Genomic DNA, 13,323 nt, shown 5'->3' with positions numbered 1-13,323 from the left:
AATGACAACGTGAAAGGGAACACCAGCAAGTCTGATGTTTTGCCTGAAACTGGTGTCACCCACCAAACATGATCCACGATGCGTCGCGGATGTTAAATCATGAATGAGAGGCGTTTGATGACCGCCCATCAGGGGGATCCGTCCAATCAGAGGATGGTGATTAGAACTTGGGGGCGTGGTCTCGGTGGCATTTCAACGATCTCAAGCTATGACTTGTTCATGAAGCTTTTAATTTGTGAGTTGTTTTTTTTTAACTCGTTTTTTTTTTGGGGGGGGGGGGGGGGGGGGGTTCTTACTCTATGGAATATGAATCGACATTTACATAACAAGCTTGATCGGATTCGTGGATTTAATTTGCAGCGCGAGCGCTAAGGGACTAATTAGGTCCCAAGATTTACGACCCCACTGAGAGCTGCTGCTGCGGGATTCTTGGTTTGTGATCGTTCGCTGCGCAAAGTGCGCTCACCTCATCATATCATGGCTGTGGGTGACGTCTCCGTGGCGCCGGTTTGAGGATTTCCACCTCACCAAGCGACAACAGCTGGGCGAGCTGCACGTGCTGTCGAGGTATGATGTACGAATCCCACGAATCGATAATAACGCTCCGAGCATTTCGCAAAAATCTGTCTATAAGCATCCCCAGCCGGGCCATCTACCCAGACAGTATATGCTGTCTAAGCCCCTCCACCGCGGACAATTATTCTGTCTGAGCCCCCCCCCCCTCCACAACAAACAGTTGTGCTGTCTGAGACCCCCCACCACAGACAATTATTCTGTCTGAGCCCCCCTCCTCCACAACAAGTAGTTGTGCTGTCTGAGACCCTCCACCACAGACAATTATTCTGTCTGAGCCCCTCCCCCCTCCACAACAAACAGTTGTGCTGTCTGAGACCCCCCACCACAGACAATTATTCTGTCTGAGCCCCCCCTCCACAACAAATAGTTGTGCTGTCTGAGACCCTCCACCACAGACAATTATTCTGTCTGATCCCACCCAACCCATGACAAACAGTGGTGCTGTCTGAGCCCCTCCACTACAGACAATTATTCTGTCTGAGCCCCCCCCCCCCCCTCCACAACAAACAGTTGTGCCGTCTGAGCCCCTCCACCACAGACAATTATTCTGTCTGAGCCCCCCCCCCCCCCTCCACAACAAACAGTTGTGCTGTCTGAGCCCCTCCACCACAGACAATTATTCTGTCTGAGCCCCCCATACATTTATCAGTGGACAACTTTACATTGCTTCATCTTAATTTTTGATTGGGAACCTTTAATGGGAATCCTTCAAGCACTTCCAAACGAATCTCAGCACTACAGGGCAATGACCTTATATATTACAGGGCAATGATCAAATGTATTTTCAAAAATTCCATCTACAATTTATCATTATTTAGGAATGAAAAGATTGTAGTTTTGGGAGATGGCGTGGTCGGTGATCAATATTTACGATACTGTAGGAGCTGTGCTCCCACGTCAATCGGAAGAATGGACGCGACAAAAGGCTGGAATTCGTCCGAGTTTCTTTATTGTCACAAAACAACTCGGGTACTCTGAAAAGCCCGTTTATCGGGCAGCAATATATATACACACATTATGCCGGAGCGTTTGCCCGGGAAAGGCGAGAGGGGGCGTGGCCGAGCGTCCTGGCCGCGGCCTGGCAAGTCGAGGGCGGGCATGCCCGGGCGTCCTGGACGAGCTCGGCATGGTGATCGCTCCGCGTCCTTGGTAGGTGCAAGGCGATTGTGTAAACCCAGCCATAGCCGCTACACACGTCCCCCCAGAATCGACTTGCACCGGCAGGGTCAATTTGAGGGGGGTCCTGATGACCCGGCCGAAGCGACCCCTGGCGGGTCTTGGGGGGGGGGTCCGGTGTGGTGGTGGGCGGTCGAGTGGGGGGCACCGTGGACGGGGGGCGGCCTCGCCGCGGCGGAAGGGCCAACCGTGGCGGTTGGTCGATGTCCACGTGCGCCGGCTTGAGGCGGTCCACCGCAATCCGGTCTGACCTGCAGCCGATGTCGATGACGAACGACTTGTCGTCCCGTCGCAGGACCCGGAAGGGCCCGTCGTACGGCGGCCAGGGTGGCCCCCGATGTGCGTCATGACGCACAAAAACGTACTCCGCTGTGCGAAGCGCTGGGAGGACGTAGGACTGGGGGTCACCGTGGTGGGATGTTGGCACGGGGGCAAACCGTCGGGCGGCCTCCTGGAGGTCCGAGCACTGGTGAGCTGCGGACCAGGGACTGGTAGCGTCGGGCACGAATTCGCCCGGGACGCGTAGCGCCTGGCCGTAGACAAGCTCGGTGGTGGATGCCCGGAGGTCCTCCTTGGGGGCCGTGCGGAGGCCCAAAAGGACCCACGGCAGCCGGTCGGCCCAACCGCCGTCTTGAAGGCCGGCCATGAGTGCGGCCTTCATGGAGCGGTGGAATCGCTCGCACAACCCGTTGGCTTGGGGGTGGTCGGCCGCAGTACGGTGGAGCTTGACCCCCAGGTTGCGGGCGACCGCGCCCCACAGCTCGGAGGTGAACTGCGGTCCGCGGTCTGACGAGATGTCCGCCGGTGCGCCGAAGCGGGCGACCCAGGTGGCGATGAAAGCCTGCGCCACGTCGGCGGTGGTGGTGGAGACGAGGGGAACGGCCTCCGGCCACCTGGTGGTCCTGTCCACCATGGTGAGCAGGTGTGTGAACCCCCATGATGGGGGGGGGGAGGGGGCCCACCAGATCCACGTTGACGTGGTCGAAACGTCGTTCGGGCACGGTGAAAGGTGCCAGCGGGGCCTGGGTGTGTCGGTGGACCTTGGCCTGTTGGCAGGCTGTGCAGGTGCTGGTCCAATCGCGGACGTCCCGTCGAAGGCCGTGCCAGACGAATCGCGCCGACACCAGCTTCTGGGAAGCTTTCCGGCCCGGGTGGGAAAGGCCGTGGAGGGAGGCGAAGATGCGGCGTTGCCAGGTAACGGGCACGATGGGGCGAGGCTGGCCTTGGGAGACGTCACAGAGCAGGACAGTGTCCGCGTAGGGGATGTCGGCCAGGCGGAGGCCCGTGTCCGCCGCCCGGAGGGCTTGCACCGTGGTGTCGGTGGTTTGGTCCGCCGCCATAAGCGCGAAGTCCACGCCGAGGTGGACCGCGTTCGCGCTGGCCCGAGAAAGACAGTCGGCCACGGCGTTGTTTTTGCCGGCGACGTGCCGGATGTCCGTGGTAAACTCCGACACGGCGGAGAGGTGGCGCTGTTGGCGGGCCGACCACGGCTCCGTGACCTTGGCCATTGCGTAAACCAACAGCTTGTGGTCGACGAACGCCGTGAAGGGTCGGCCCTCCAGGAGGTGGCGGAAATGGCGAACGGCCAGGTGTAGACCGAGGAGCTCACGGTCAAACGTGCTGTATTTGAGCTCGTTCGGCCGGAGCTGCCGGCTGAAAAAAGCGAGTGGCTGCCAAACCCCGGTCACCCATTGCTCATGTACGGCGCCCACCGCGTAGTCGAAGGCATCCGTGGTGAGGGCGATTGGAGCGTTGAGCACCGGGTGAGCGAGCAGTGTTGCGTCGGCGAGGGCCCGCTTTGAGCTTTGGAAGGCCGCGTCCATTGCTGCGGGCCAGACGATGTCGTGCTTGGCCGGCTTGCCCCGGAGGGCTTCGTAGAGGGGCCGCATGAATTGAGCAGCGCGGGGCACGAAGCGGTGATAGAAATTCACCATTCCCAGGAATTCCTGCAGGGCCTTTATGGAGCGGGGACGCGGAAACGTGGTGATGGCCTCGACCTTGGTTGGCAGCGGCACGGCCCCGTTCTTGGTGATGTGGTGGCCCAAAAAATCAACTGCCGTCGTGCCGAAGTGGCATTTGGCCGGGTTGACGATTAGGCCGTGCTCGCTGAGGCGCCCGAACAGTGTTCGGAGGTGGAGGAGGTGCTCGGCCCGGGACGTGCTGGCGACGAGGATGTCGTCCAGGTAAACGAAGAGGAACGGCAGGTCACGCAGCACGCCGTCCATCAAGCGCTGGAACGCCTGAGCCGCGTTCTTGAGGCCAAACGGCATCCGTAGGAATTCGAATAAGCCGAACGGCGTGATGACGGCCGTTTTAGGGACGTCGGCCGCCCTGACAGGTACCTGGTGATATCCCCGTATGAGATCGATTTTTGAAAAAAATGACCCGTCCTGCCAGACGGGCGGAGAAGTCTTGGATGTGCGGGATCGGATACCTGTCGGGGGTGGTAGCGTCGTTAAGGCGGTGGTAGTCGCCACATGGGCGCCAGCCGCCCCCTGGCTTTGGGACGATGTGTAGTGGCGAAGCCCACGCGCTATCGGAGCGCCGCACAATGCTGAGGTGTTCCAAAGCGTCGAACTCGGCTTTGGCCACGGCGAGCTTGGCTAGGTCGAGGCGGCGGGCTCTGGCGTAGACCGGCGGGCCCGTGGTTGGTATGTGGTGCTCGATCCCATGTCGTACTGCGACGGCCGAAAACGTCGGCCGCGTGAGGGCCGGGAACTCCGTGAGCAGGCGAGCAAACTCGTTCGCCGCCGGGAGGGCGCATGCCAGCTCGGTCGGAGCGGAGCTGCTCAATGTGCATACCAGGGAGCTGAAGGTCTCGGCGTTGATGAGGCGACGCCGTTGGACGTCCACCAGCAGTCCGTGTGCGCAGAGGAAGTCGGCGCCTAGCAGAGCCATGGGCACGTTTGCGGTTACAAACGTCCAAGTAAAGCGTTGGCCGCCGAAGCACAGGGTGACGTTGCGCGGGCCGAAGGTGCGGATGGCCGATCTGTTGGCCGCAACCAAGGAGGGTCCGCAAACCGCGGACTGCTTGTCCTGATCAGAGGTGGGTATGACGCTCAGTTGGGCGCCGGTGTCGCACAGCAAGCGCCGTCCAGACGCTTTGTGCATGATGAAAAGTAAGTTGCCCGTGTGGCCGGCGCTCATGGCTGGTAATGAACACCGGCCCGGCCGTTTCCCGGCCTGCCGAAGGTGCACGGGGGTCGGCATGTCCGGGCCTTCTGTCCGAACCTGGCATGATAGTAACACCACGCTTGCTCAGGTGGAGGCCCCGGTCGTCGTGCTGGAGGTGGTCGGCTCGGCGTAGCGGCCGCCAATTGCGTCGGCAGTTCGGTCGTCGACCGTGCCGGGTGCTCGGGTGCCATGGGCGTTGCGTCGGACGGCGGTGGGCCCCAGGTCGCTGCTGCAATGCGTTGGCCTGCCACGGAGATCTTGTCGGCTTCCCTGGCAAGAGCGCGGGGATCCGTGATCGTCGTGCTTGCCAGGGCGAAGCGTACCGGGCTAGGCAGCTGACGGAGGAACAGCTCCCGGAACAGGAATGCCGGAGAGTGCTCGCCGAGCAGCGAAAGCATGTAGTCCATTCGCTCGGACGGGCGCGTGTCGCCAAGGTCGAGCAGGCGCCGTGCACGTTCCGCCGATGGGAGGGCGAAAGCGTCGAGGAGGAGCTTTTTAATCGCGCCGTATTTGTCAGCGGCTGGCGGGCTCTCGAGGAGGCTCAGGGCGCGGGCCGCGGTGGCTGAACCGAGCGCTGCTACCACATGGTGGAAGCGGGTGTCGTCGGCCATGATGCCTCGCAGGGCGAACAGGGAGTCCGCCTGGGCGAACCAAACCGCCGCGTGAGCCTCCCAGAGGAGAGTAAGGGCAACTGCCGTGTCCATGTCGGTAGGTCACCAATGTAGGAGCTGTGCTCCCAGTCAATCGGAAGAATGGACGCGACAAAAAGCTGGAATTCGTCCGAGTTTCTTTATTGTCACAAAACAACTCGGGTACTCTGAAAAGCCCGTTTATCGGGCAGGAATATATATACACACATTATCCCGGAGCGTTTGCCCGGGAAAGGCGAGAGGGGGCGTGGCCGGGCGTCCTGGCCGCGGCCTGGCAAGTTGAGGGCGGGCATGCCCGGGCATGCCCGGGCGTCCCAGACGTGGCCTGGCAAGTCGAGAGCGGGTGTGGCCGGGCGTGCCCGGGCATGCCCGGGCGTCCCGGCCGAGGCCTGGCAAGTTGAGCGCGGGCCTTTCCGGGCGTCCTGGACGAGCCCGGCATGGTGATCGCTCCGTGTCCTTGGTAGGTGCAAGGCGATTGTGTAAACCCAGCGGTAGCCGCTACAATACTGTATATTTAAACAATGATCCATCCTGGATGGTCAGATCACAAATTCTCCGCTGCAGGCCCTCAGTGGTGGCGAAATGATTGAAATGGGAATTCTAATGAAGGAGGGAATTGTAACTGACAATCAACAGAAGAGGGATTTTTTTTATATTGTAAATATTGTTGAGAGAAAGTGAACGAGAATACCATCTCGCACCCTGCCCCCCAGCCCACCAGCCCCCCCCCCCGCCTTGTCACTCCCACCCCTTACCCCTTTGAATAGGAACCAAGGTTGTTCGATTCACAAATGTCAAACTTACTCCTATTAACTCGATTATTAATTGTGAAAAAAAGCTCAACGTGTCCACAAACCCACTCTCACCCTTAACCCCCAGCTTATCCTCCAGGCTTGGTATGTGGTGGGTCTGGCACCGAGTTCCACTGTCCGTGGCAGCTTTCCTGGCCCTGTGTGCCGCCATCTCACTCACAGTGGCCCTCAACGGGCCGCCATGGCTGCGGAGCCGGCTCCGCTGCCCTGAAGCAGCCAATCTTGTTAACGCGTCGCAGCCTCATGAACAGGAGGCTTTCACTGGCTGGATGGTACTTGGCCCATGGCAAGGGTCCATGATGTGGCAATGTGGCCTCGGACCTCGATACAGCGAAATACAACGTGGGTGAATTCTTTCATCTTTTACCATCAATTGAATATATCGTTATTTTTCTGTGATTGTCGCGTGTTGCCATAACATTGCTGCTTAAGCATTTCATTTTCTACCTTCACTGCCCCACACCTCATGTTTATCCTCCACTGGGTCTTTGCACATTATCATATCAAAACACCACTTCCAAATTTGAGGTCACATTTTTGGAAAACCTTTTTTATGGCATCACAATATTTTGACATTTTTGGAAAATCTTTCACTGTAGGTAGTGCAAATCCGACAGGATGATGCAGAGGTTCACACTTACCTTCGAGCTGTCTCGTCTGGGTTTGATTCCTGGCCCGACTACAAACTGTCAGATTGGTGCTTCGCAGGCACAGTGCCTTGCATCACAAGCTTGTTCCTTGGATGGACGCCAAGCCAGGTGTCCCATTTGCTAGCCAGGTGGACGCTAAAGATCCTACGGTGCCTTTTGTGAAGAGTAGATGAGTTATCGTCGGAACGCAAAACAAATTACTAACTTACTGTAACCTACGAGCAGGCACGTCAAGAGCCAGCCTGGGCCCCGAGGCAGCGACCCACCCTGACCCCCTCTCTCGACGCCCCTGCCTACGGGAGGCGCACTGCATCAACGGCACAGCCAGCTCCCAGCAATGATGTGCTGCACATGAATGAAATAATTCGTTTGTAGGTTCTGCGATGCAGGTTGAGCTTGTCTGTGGGATAACATAGTCTGTGGGATTTGAGCAGTCTTCGTCTTGTGTGTAGCACGCAGCTGTTGGTCTGCATCGTTTTCTGGGTATGTAGCAGTGCCATTGATGCAGTCCAGTGCGTACGTCTAGGCTATCCTGCCAGCCATAGATCGAAGCCTGGGATCCAAACATCGTGCGGTACGTATTGGGATGGGAATGCTAAAAAGGCAAACCAAAACTCATCGGTTTCTCACACTCTTATTTACCTGTCCTGTTTTTCTTCTCCATAGTGTTTCCAGAGCTCGTGTGGCAATCCAACCCTGCATTACACCTGCTGTCCCTATCATCAGCCGTGCTCGGAGGTGTTTTTGACGTTACTGGGACAGCGCTGGCTCTGTGGAACATCTTTGGATCGCCGACATTTACTATCGCAGGCCCAGCTGGGATTTACCTCTGCCTTTTATTGAGTGGTAAGTGCTATAGGATAGAAAGAGAGAGAGAAAGAGAGAAAGAGAGAAAGAGAGACAGAGAGAGAGAGAGAGAGAGAGAGAGAGAGAGAGAGAGAGAGAGAGAGAGAGAAAGAAAGAAAAAGAAAAAGAAAAAGAAAAAGAAAAAGAAAAAGAGAGAAAGAGAGAAAGAGAAAAAAGAGAGAGAGAGAGAAAAAAAAAGAAGTTTGCTGCAACACTATTCATTTCCTGAAAATACCAATGACCTTGTTATGGTAAAATTTGAATTTTTATGCCTCCCCACCGAAGGTGGCCGAAGGCATTATGTTTTTGGGTTGTCCGTCTATCCGTTCGTGCGTAAATACGTCCGTCCATCCGTCTGTCCATCCATCCATCCGCACGGACTAAACCTCGCTTTTATCAGCAACACCATGTCCGATTGAGATGAAACTTTCAGGGTAGGAGTGACACCCATGCAGAATGTTTTTTTGATAACTGTGATGTCATAGGTCATGTGGTATGGCAGCCATCTTGGATTAACGCAAACAATTAAATAATTATCTCGAAACCACTGAATATAAAAATTTGAAACGTGGGCGCATTGTCAAGTACTCATAATGGGGAACAAAAGCATGATAATGATGACATTATCAATGAAGTGGTATACTAGCCATAAATGTTTTAAACGAATGTCTTACCCTAAAAATCTGAAATTGCATGCACATGATCTATGAATCATTTGTATTGAAATATTAAATTTATGACATCATAGGTCATATGGTTTGGCAAGAGGTCATATGCCATATTGGATTTAACCTAAAACCTTTAAAAAAACATTTTCTCCCAAACCACCATAGCGATCGACTTGAAATTTTACGTGTGTCATTGACAAGGCATGGCAATTAAAAGTTGGTCACAAAAACGTCATCGGTCACATGGTGTGGCAGCCATATTGGATTGAAGGAAAATATTAAATAATTATATCTCAGAAACCGCTTACCCTATCGATGCGAAATTTTACAAATGTCATTGCTATATATAGTGGATCAGGCTCGGCAACGGTTGCTGGAGTGAGATGTGCCTGGAGGAAGTTTCGGGAACTGAGTGGCGTGCTGACGAGGAGGGGAGTGTCGTTGAAGCTGAAGGGACAGGTGTATGCTGCATGTGTGAGAAGTGTTATGATTTATGGGAGCGAGACATGGGTAATGAACGTAGAGCAGCAACGAAGGTTGGAAAGGGTGGAAATGCGAATGGTTCGGTGGATGTGTGGAGTATCGTTGAGAGAGAGGAAGACAAATGATGAATTGCGAAAGATGATGGGAATAGAGCCTGCGATGGATGCTGTGAAGAGAGTTTGTAGGTTCATTTTGGTTTGGTTTGGTTTAGTTTGGTTTGGCAGCAATCTTGGATATGAAAACGAACCTTATCCGATCAACACGAAACTTCACAAATGTGATTCACTACCCATACATATGCAGAGTGTACATTTTTTAAATGTCATATGTCCTGTGGTTTGGCAGCCATATTAGCTTAAAAGCCAATATTAAAAAACCCTTATCCGAAACCGCTTCACCGATTGATGTGAAACCTGTCATGTCTGGTAAAAATGTGATAGGCAGATTCAGTGCTGTTGCAACAGTCTCATGGTATGGATAACACTTGGGGGTTTGCCAACAGTAACCAGAGCAGGAATTTGTAACTTGCTCAGGGTTTGTAACTTGCTGCAATAACCTGGCTACTCTTCATCGAAAGACTTTTAATATTTTACTCCACAAACTAATGCTAGCACATAGGGCACCTGGCGTAATGTCCATCCGAGGGATCACACGCTTTCTAATGCAATTCCCAGCCTGTGAAGCACCGATCGATACAGTTATATATTCGGGGCAGAAGACAACTCAAATTTAAGTGCAATACCTTTGCACCACCGTAACTACTGTACTTCATTAATTAGTTTGGTTTTTGAAGTGTAAATGGCACAACCAAGGGAAGGGTGAAATCTTTTTCATAACTTGAAATGAAATATTTTTTTCTCAACCACTCAACAAGGTATTTGAGATTTATTTCATCATAACAGGTGGGAGATGTAATTGCTCTGAAATTTACTTGCAATGACTGTCTTCCATCTTGTCTGACCTCCCAGTTGTATTTCCATCCATGTCTCTCATCTTGCTCTGGGCATCCGCCTCACTGGCAGGATTGATGTCAAAGGTCGCCAATGCCCCACCTCCACCACCCCATCCACTTGTGCCTACTGGAGTGCAAGCAGCATCCGGCACCTGGTTGGTGTTAGTTGGTGGAATCGTACCATCCCTCCTAGCTGCTTTGTCTGTCTGGGCCTCGGGGATGCCCCCACCACTTCCACGAGCTCAAAAGCCTCCACCTCCTCTCGACCGCCCACACCCTGCTCTGCCAGAGCTATTGTACTGAGATGTTGTTTTATAATTTCAAAGATGTGCACTCAAGTTTACAAATTGCGGTCAAAACCTAGGAACATTTCATTTTACATCAAAGAAGAAAACATGAAGGTTAGAAATGGGAGAGATTGTCATCTCTATATAATGGACACCAATTTGAATGGTGAACAGTTTCAGGAAGTTGCTACCATGAAGGCCATACTGAAAATGCAATGATGTATAGCCTGTTTAGCATTTGCTTATGAGCACTTTTCTTATGATTTCAAAGCCCATATACTCTGCACATTTGTTGATAGTCTATCTAATACCCTTGTGATTGATGTGAAAGTCCTTATCCTACATGTGATAAATGAGTCTGCCCCTACATGAGCCTTAGTTTACTGTAGAAAAAGAAATATCAGTTGAAGAATAGCTCAGTAGACGAATATTATTGGGTTTTACTGATAAATACCAACGAGTTCCTTCCCCTCCAACATCATCCACAATTACACGTGGGAACAGTGTCCTCCCGAATTATATACAGTTGTCTCATCAGAGGATGTGTGCGACGTTACAGATAGTCATGCATTTTACTTGTAGCATTGCCTATCTCTATCCACTGTTCTTTCTTGAGATTTTAAAATCTGTCGACCGCAGACATCCTTGATCTTCATCTGTTGTTTGAACCTACTCGAATTGGACAAGGTGCTCCAGTTTGAGTAGAGACAGCTTTGAGGAAACACCTAAATGTGCACGATCTGTTGATTTCTTCCGGCATAGTAACGAGTTTGATCCAAATCTGTTCTATTTCTGGGATGTGATATTGTCAAATTTTCTTCTTCCCCCAATCACACTTGCAGCCTAGTGTTGGCTTAGCGGTTAGGGTGCCGGCTTGGGATTCTAGGATCCTGGGTTCAAATCCCTGTCGATTACTGAATTAATGCCAGGTGGGTTGACTCAGCCTGTCATCCTTCCGAGGTCAGCAAATTGAGTACCAGTTCACTGGTAAATTCCCTGTGTGTCGTAAAAGGCGACTAACAGGGTTGGCGGTAGGAAGGTGCATCCGGCCATGAAACATTGCTTCAAAAATGAGACCATGGTGCCCGAAAAAGGCCAATCCCTGCTCTGCGGGGAAAAATGGCCTCGAAAGATGGTCCCCAATCATACGTTCCTAATAACTACAGTATTTCCATACATCCCAATGTTAGTTTTCTACTTTCTCAGCTTCAGTTCACTTCTGATTTCCTTGATATGTTTTCAATTCCTCCATTCAGACTTTTCTTGTTCCTCCCACTTAATAAAACTACCTTCTTTTATTGACACTTGTAAAGATTATTTGGTACTAAGACTGAAAGGTCGATAATCCACTGTCACAAATTACATTTTGTGTGACTTCCCAAGTAGAAGGGTGGATGGACTACTTTGAGCTGGCAGGAGACCTAAATTGTATGCACACGAAGCTGTCTCGCCTGCGTTTGAATTTCAAACTACAAACTCTTATCCTTGTGTTTCACAGGTAGAGTGATTCCTCAATGTGTGTGCATTACTATTATTATTTCCTATGCAGCATATAGCTTCTGGTTACATCCTTGTTGGGAGCATGGCGGTGCCGCTGATGTGTCCCCATGTTTCCAATAAGCAGGTCCTCATTTTGCTGACCTTGGAAGGATGACAGGCTGAGTCAACCCATCTGGTGTTCAATCAACGAATGACAGGGGCTCAAAATCAGGATTCTAAGATCTTAAGCCAGCCATCTTAACCGTTATGCCAACACCAGGCTTAACATACTCAATGCGTAGCCATGACTTGGGACAGTCAATCCAAACATCTGCTGGATGCTTATAAAACTAGAACGGCACTCAGTAGAGAGCATACCTCCACCTGGTTGGCCATATCACTCAATGGTGAAGAATCACTTATAAAATTCGACTAGCTGGATCTGGCGCCGGATCTTCACCAAAATTGAATCGATTATTCCTTGTCACACACACAATCTGTCCAACAGGTTTCGTCCAAATCCATCCATAACTTTTTGAGATATCCTGTTATGTATCGTTTTTGGCCCTATCTCCCAATGGTGAAGAATCACTTAAAAATTTACTTTTTCTCGTATCCGAATCCATATCTTCACCAAAATCTAATCATTTCGTCCTTGTCACATACGTTACATCTGACAAATTTAGTCTGAATCCGTCCACAACGTTTTGAGATATTTTGTTCACAACCGGACAGACAGACAGGGGTGAAAACATAACCTCCATCCGCCTTTGGTGGCGATTTTCTAGCGCAATCGCATTCAATTTCACCTCGTAAGTTTCGTAATGATCAGCAAGAATTTGTAGGTAATTTAACATTCTGACAGAATACACAACAAAAATGACAAACAATATCACAAAAGAGGCAATGGCGGTCAAATCATTGCCAAGGAGTTGTTTTCACCGCGTTAAAATGGCGGCGGCCGTCGCTAAACGGAAGTAACCTAAAGTTGCATCCACCCATTTTCCTGCATTCACCACAAAACTGGCAATTAACCCGGAAGTAAATAAAGATCGCTTTGTCGCGGCTACATGAACGCAAATACATGCCGATTGGTAATGGAACATACCCCAGATTATACAGCTAAAATAAATTATCGAAAACATTAAAATTAACTTAAATTTTATTATTGCCGAAGTTTTTACGTCGCCGTGGTGGTGAAATACACCGCTCAGGACAAATACCTGTGCGCAGCAGAGGAAGAAGCGTATCTCGGAAAAAAAAATCTGCTGTTCGTGTTCTATAACTTTTCAATGCTGAGAATCAAACAAGGAAGGAGAATTTCTATTTTTTAAGTTGTTAGTACGATTCGGCGGGGGCTCAGAAGCGCTGACCACCTCCAGAGCGGAAACTAACCGTGACGTCACCAATTCTGGTTTACGCAGACCGATATGATTACTTGATTTTTTATTATTTATATAATTTAAGATGTAAGCGTCGTACATAAAGCCTTTTCTTCTGAAATATTAGAGGTTTAAAGAAAAGAGAAAGAGTTTGCATGGAAGATCAATGATCAACCAATTAGCGGGTA

The 13,323-nt window shown here is 51.4% G+C and overlaps 1 protein-coding gene across 2 annotated transcripts; it reads left to right on the top strand.

Moving 5' to 3' along the window:
* The first annotated feature begins 148 nt into the window (after positions 1-148).
* On the top strand, positions 149-11,572 carry LOC137421546 (clarin-1). 2 transcript variants are annotated; one of them, XM_068107709.2, is made up of 5 exons: positions 149-235; positions 361-567; positions 6,456-6,730; positions 7,705-7,884; positions 10,004-11,572. In XM_068107709.2, the coding sequence occupies exons 3-5, from the start codon at positions 6,475-6,477 to the stop codon at positions 10,288-10,290; spliced, it is 723 nt and encodes a 240-aa protein (XP_067963810.1). In that variant the 5' UTR covers positions 149-235; positions 361-567; positions 6,456-6,474; the 3' UTR covers positions 10,291-11,572. The 2 variants fall into 2 exon arrangements, with proteins under 2 accessions (XP_067963810.1, XP_067963811.1); XM_068107710.2 differs by having other exon boundaries at positions 176-235; positions 6,468-6,730.
* Positions 11,573-13,323: the final 1,751 nt, after the last annotated feature.

This window comes from Myxine glutinosa, chromosome 2 (genome assembly GCF_964187855.1).
Source record: "Myxine glutinosa chromosome 2, kmMyxGlut1.1, whole genome shotgun sequence".
In the NCBI taxonomy this organism is placed as follows: domain Eukaryota; kingdom Metazoa; phylum Chordata; class Myxini; order Myxiniformes; family Myxinidae; genus Myxine; species Myxine glutinosa.
The sequence above is the reverse complement of the archived record's forward strand: the minus strand, read 5'-3'. Positions and strand labels throughout refer to the sequence as shown.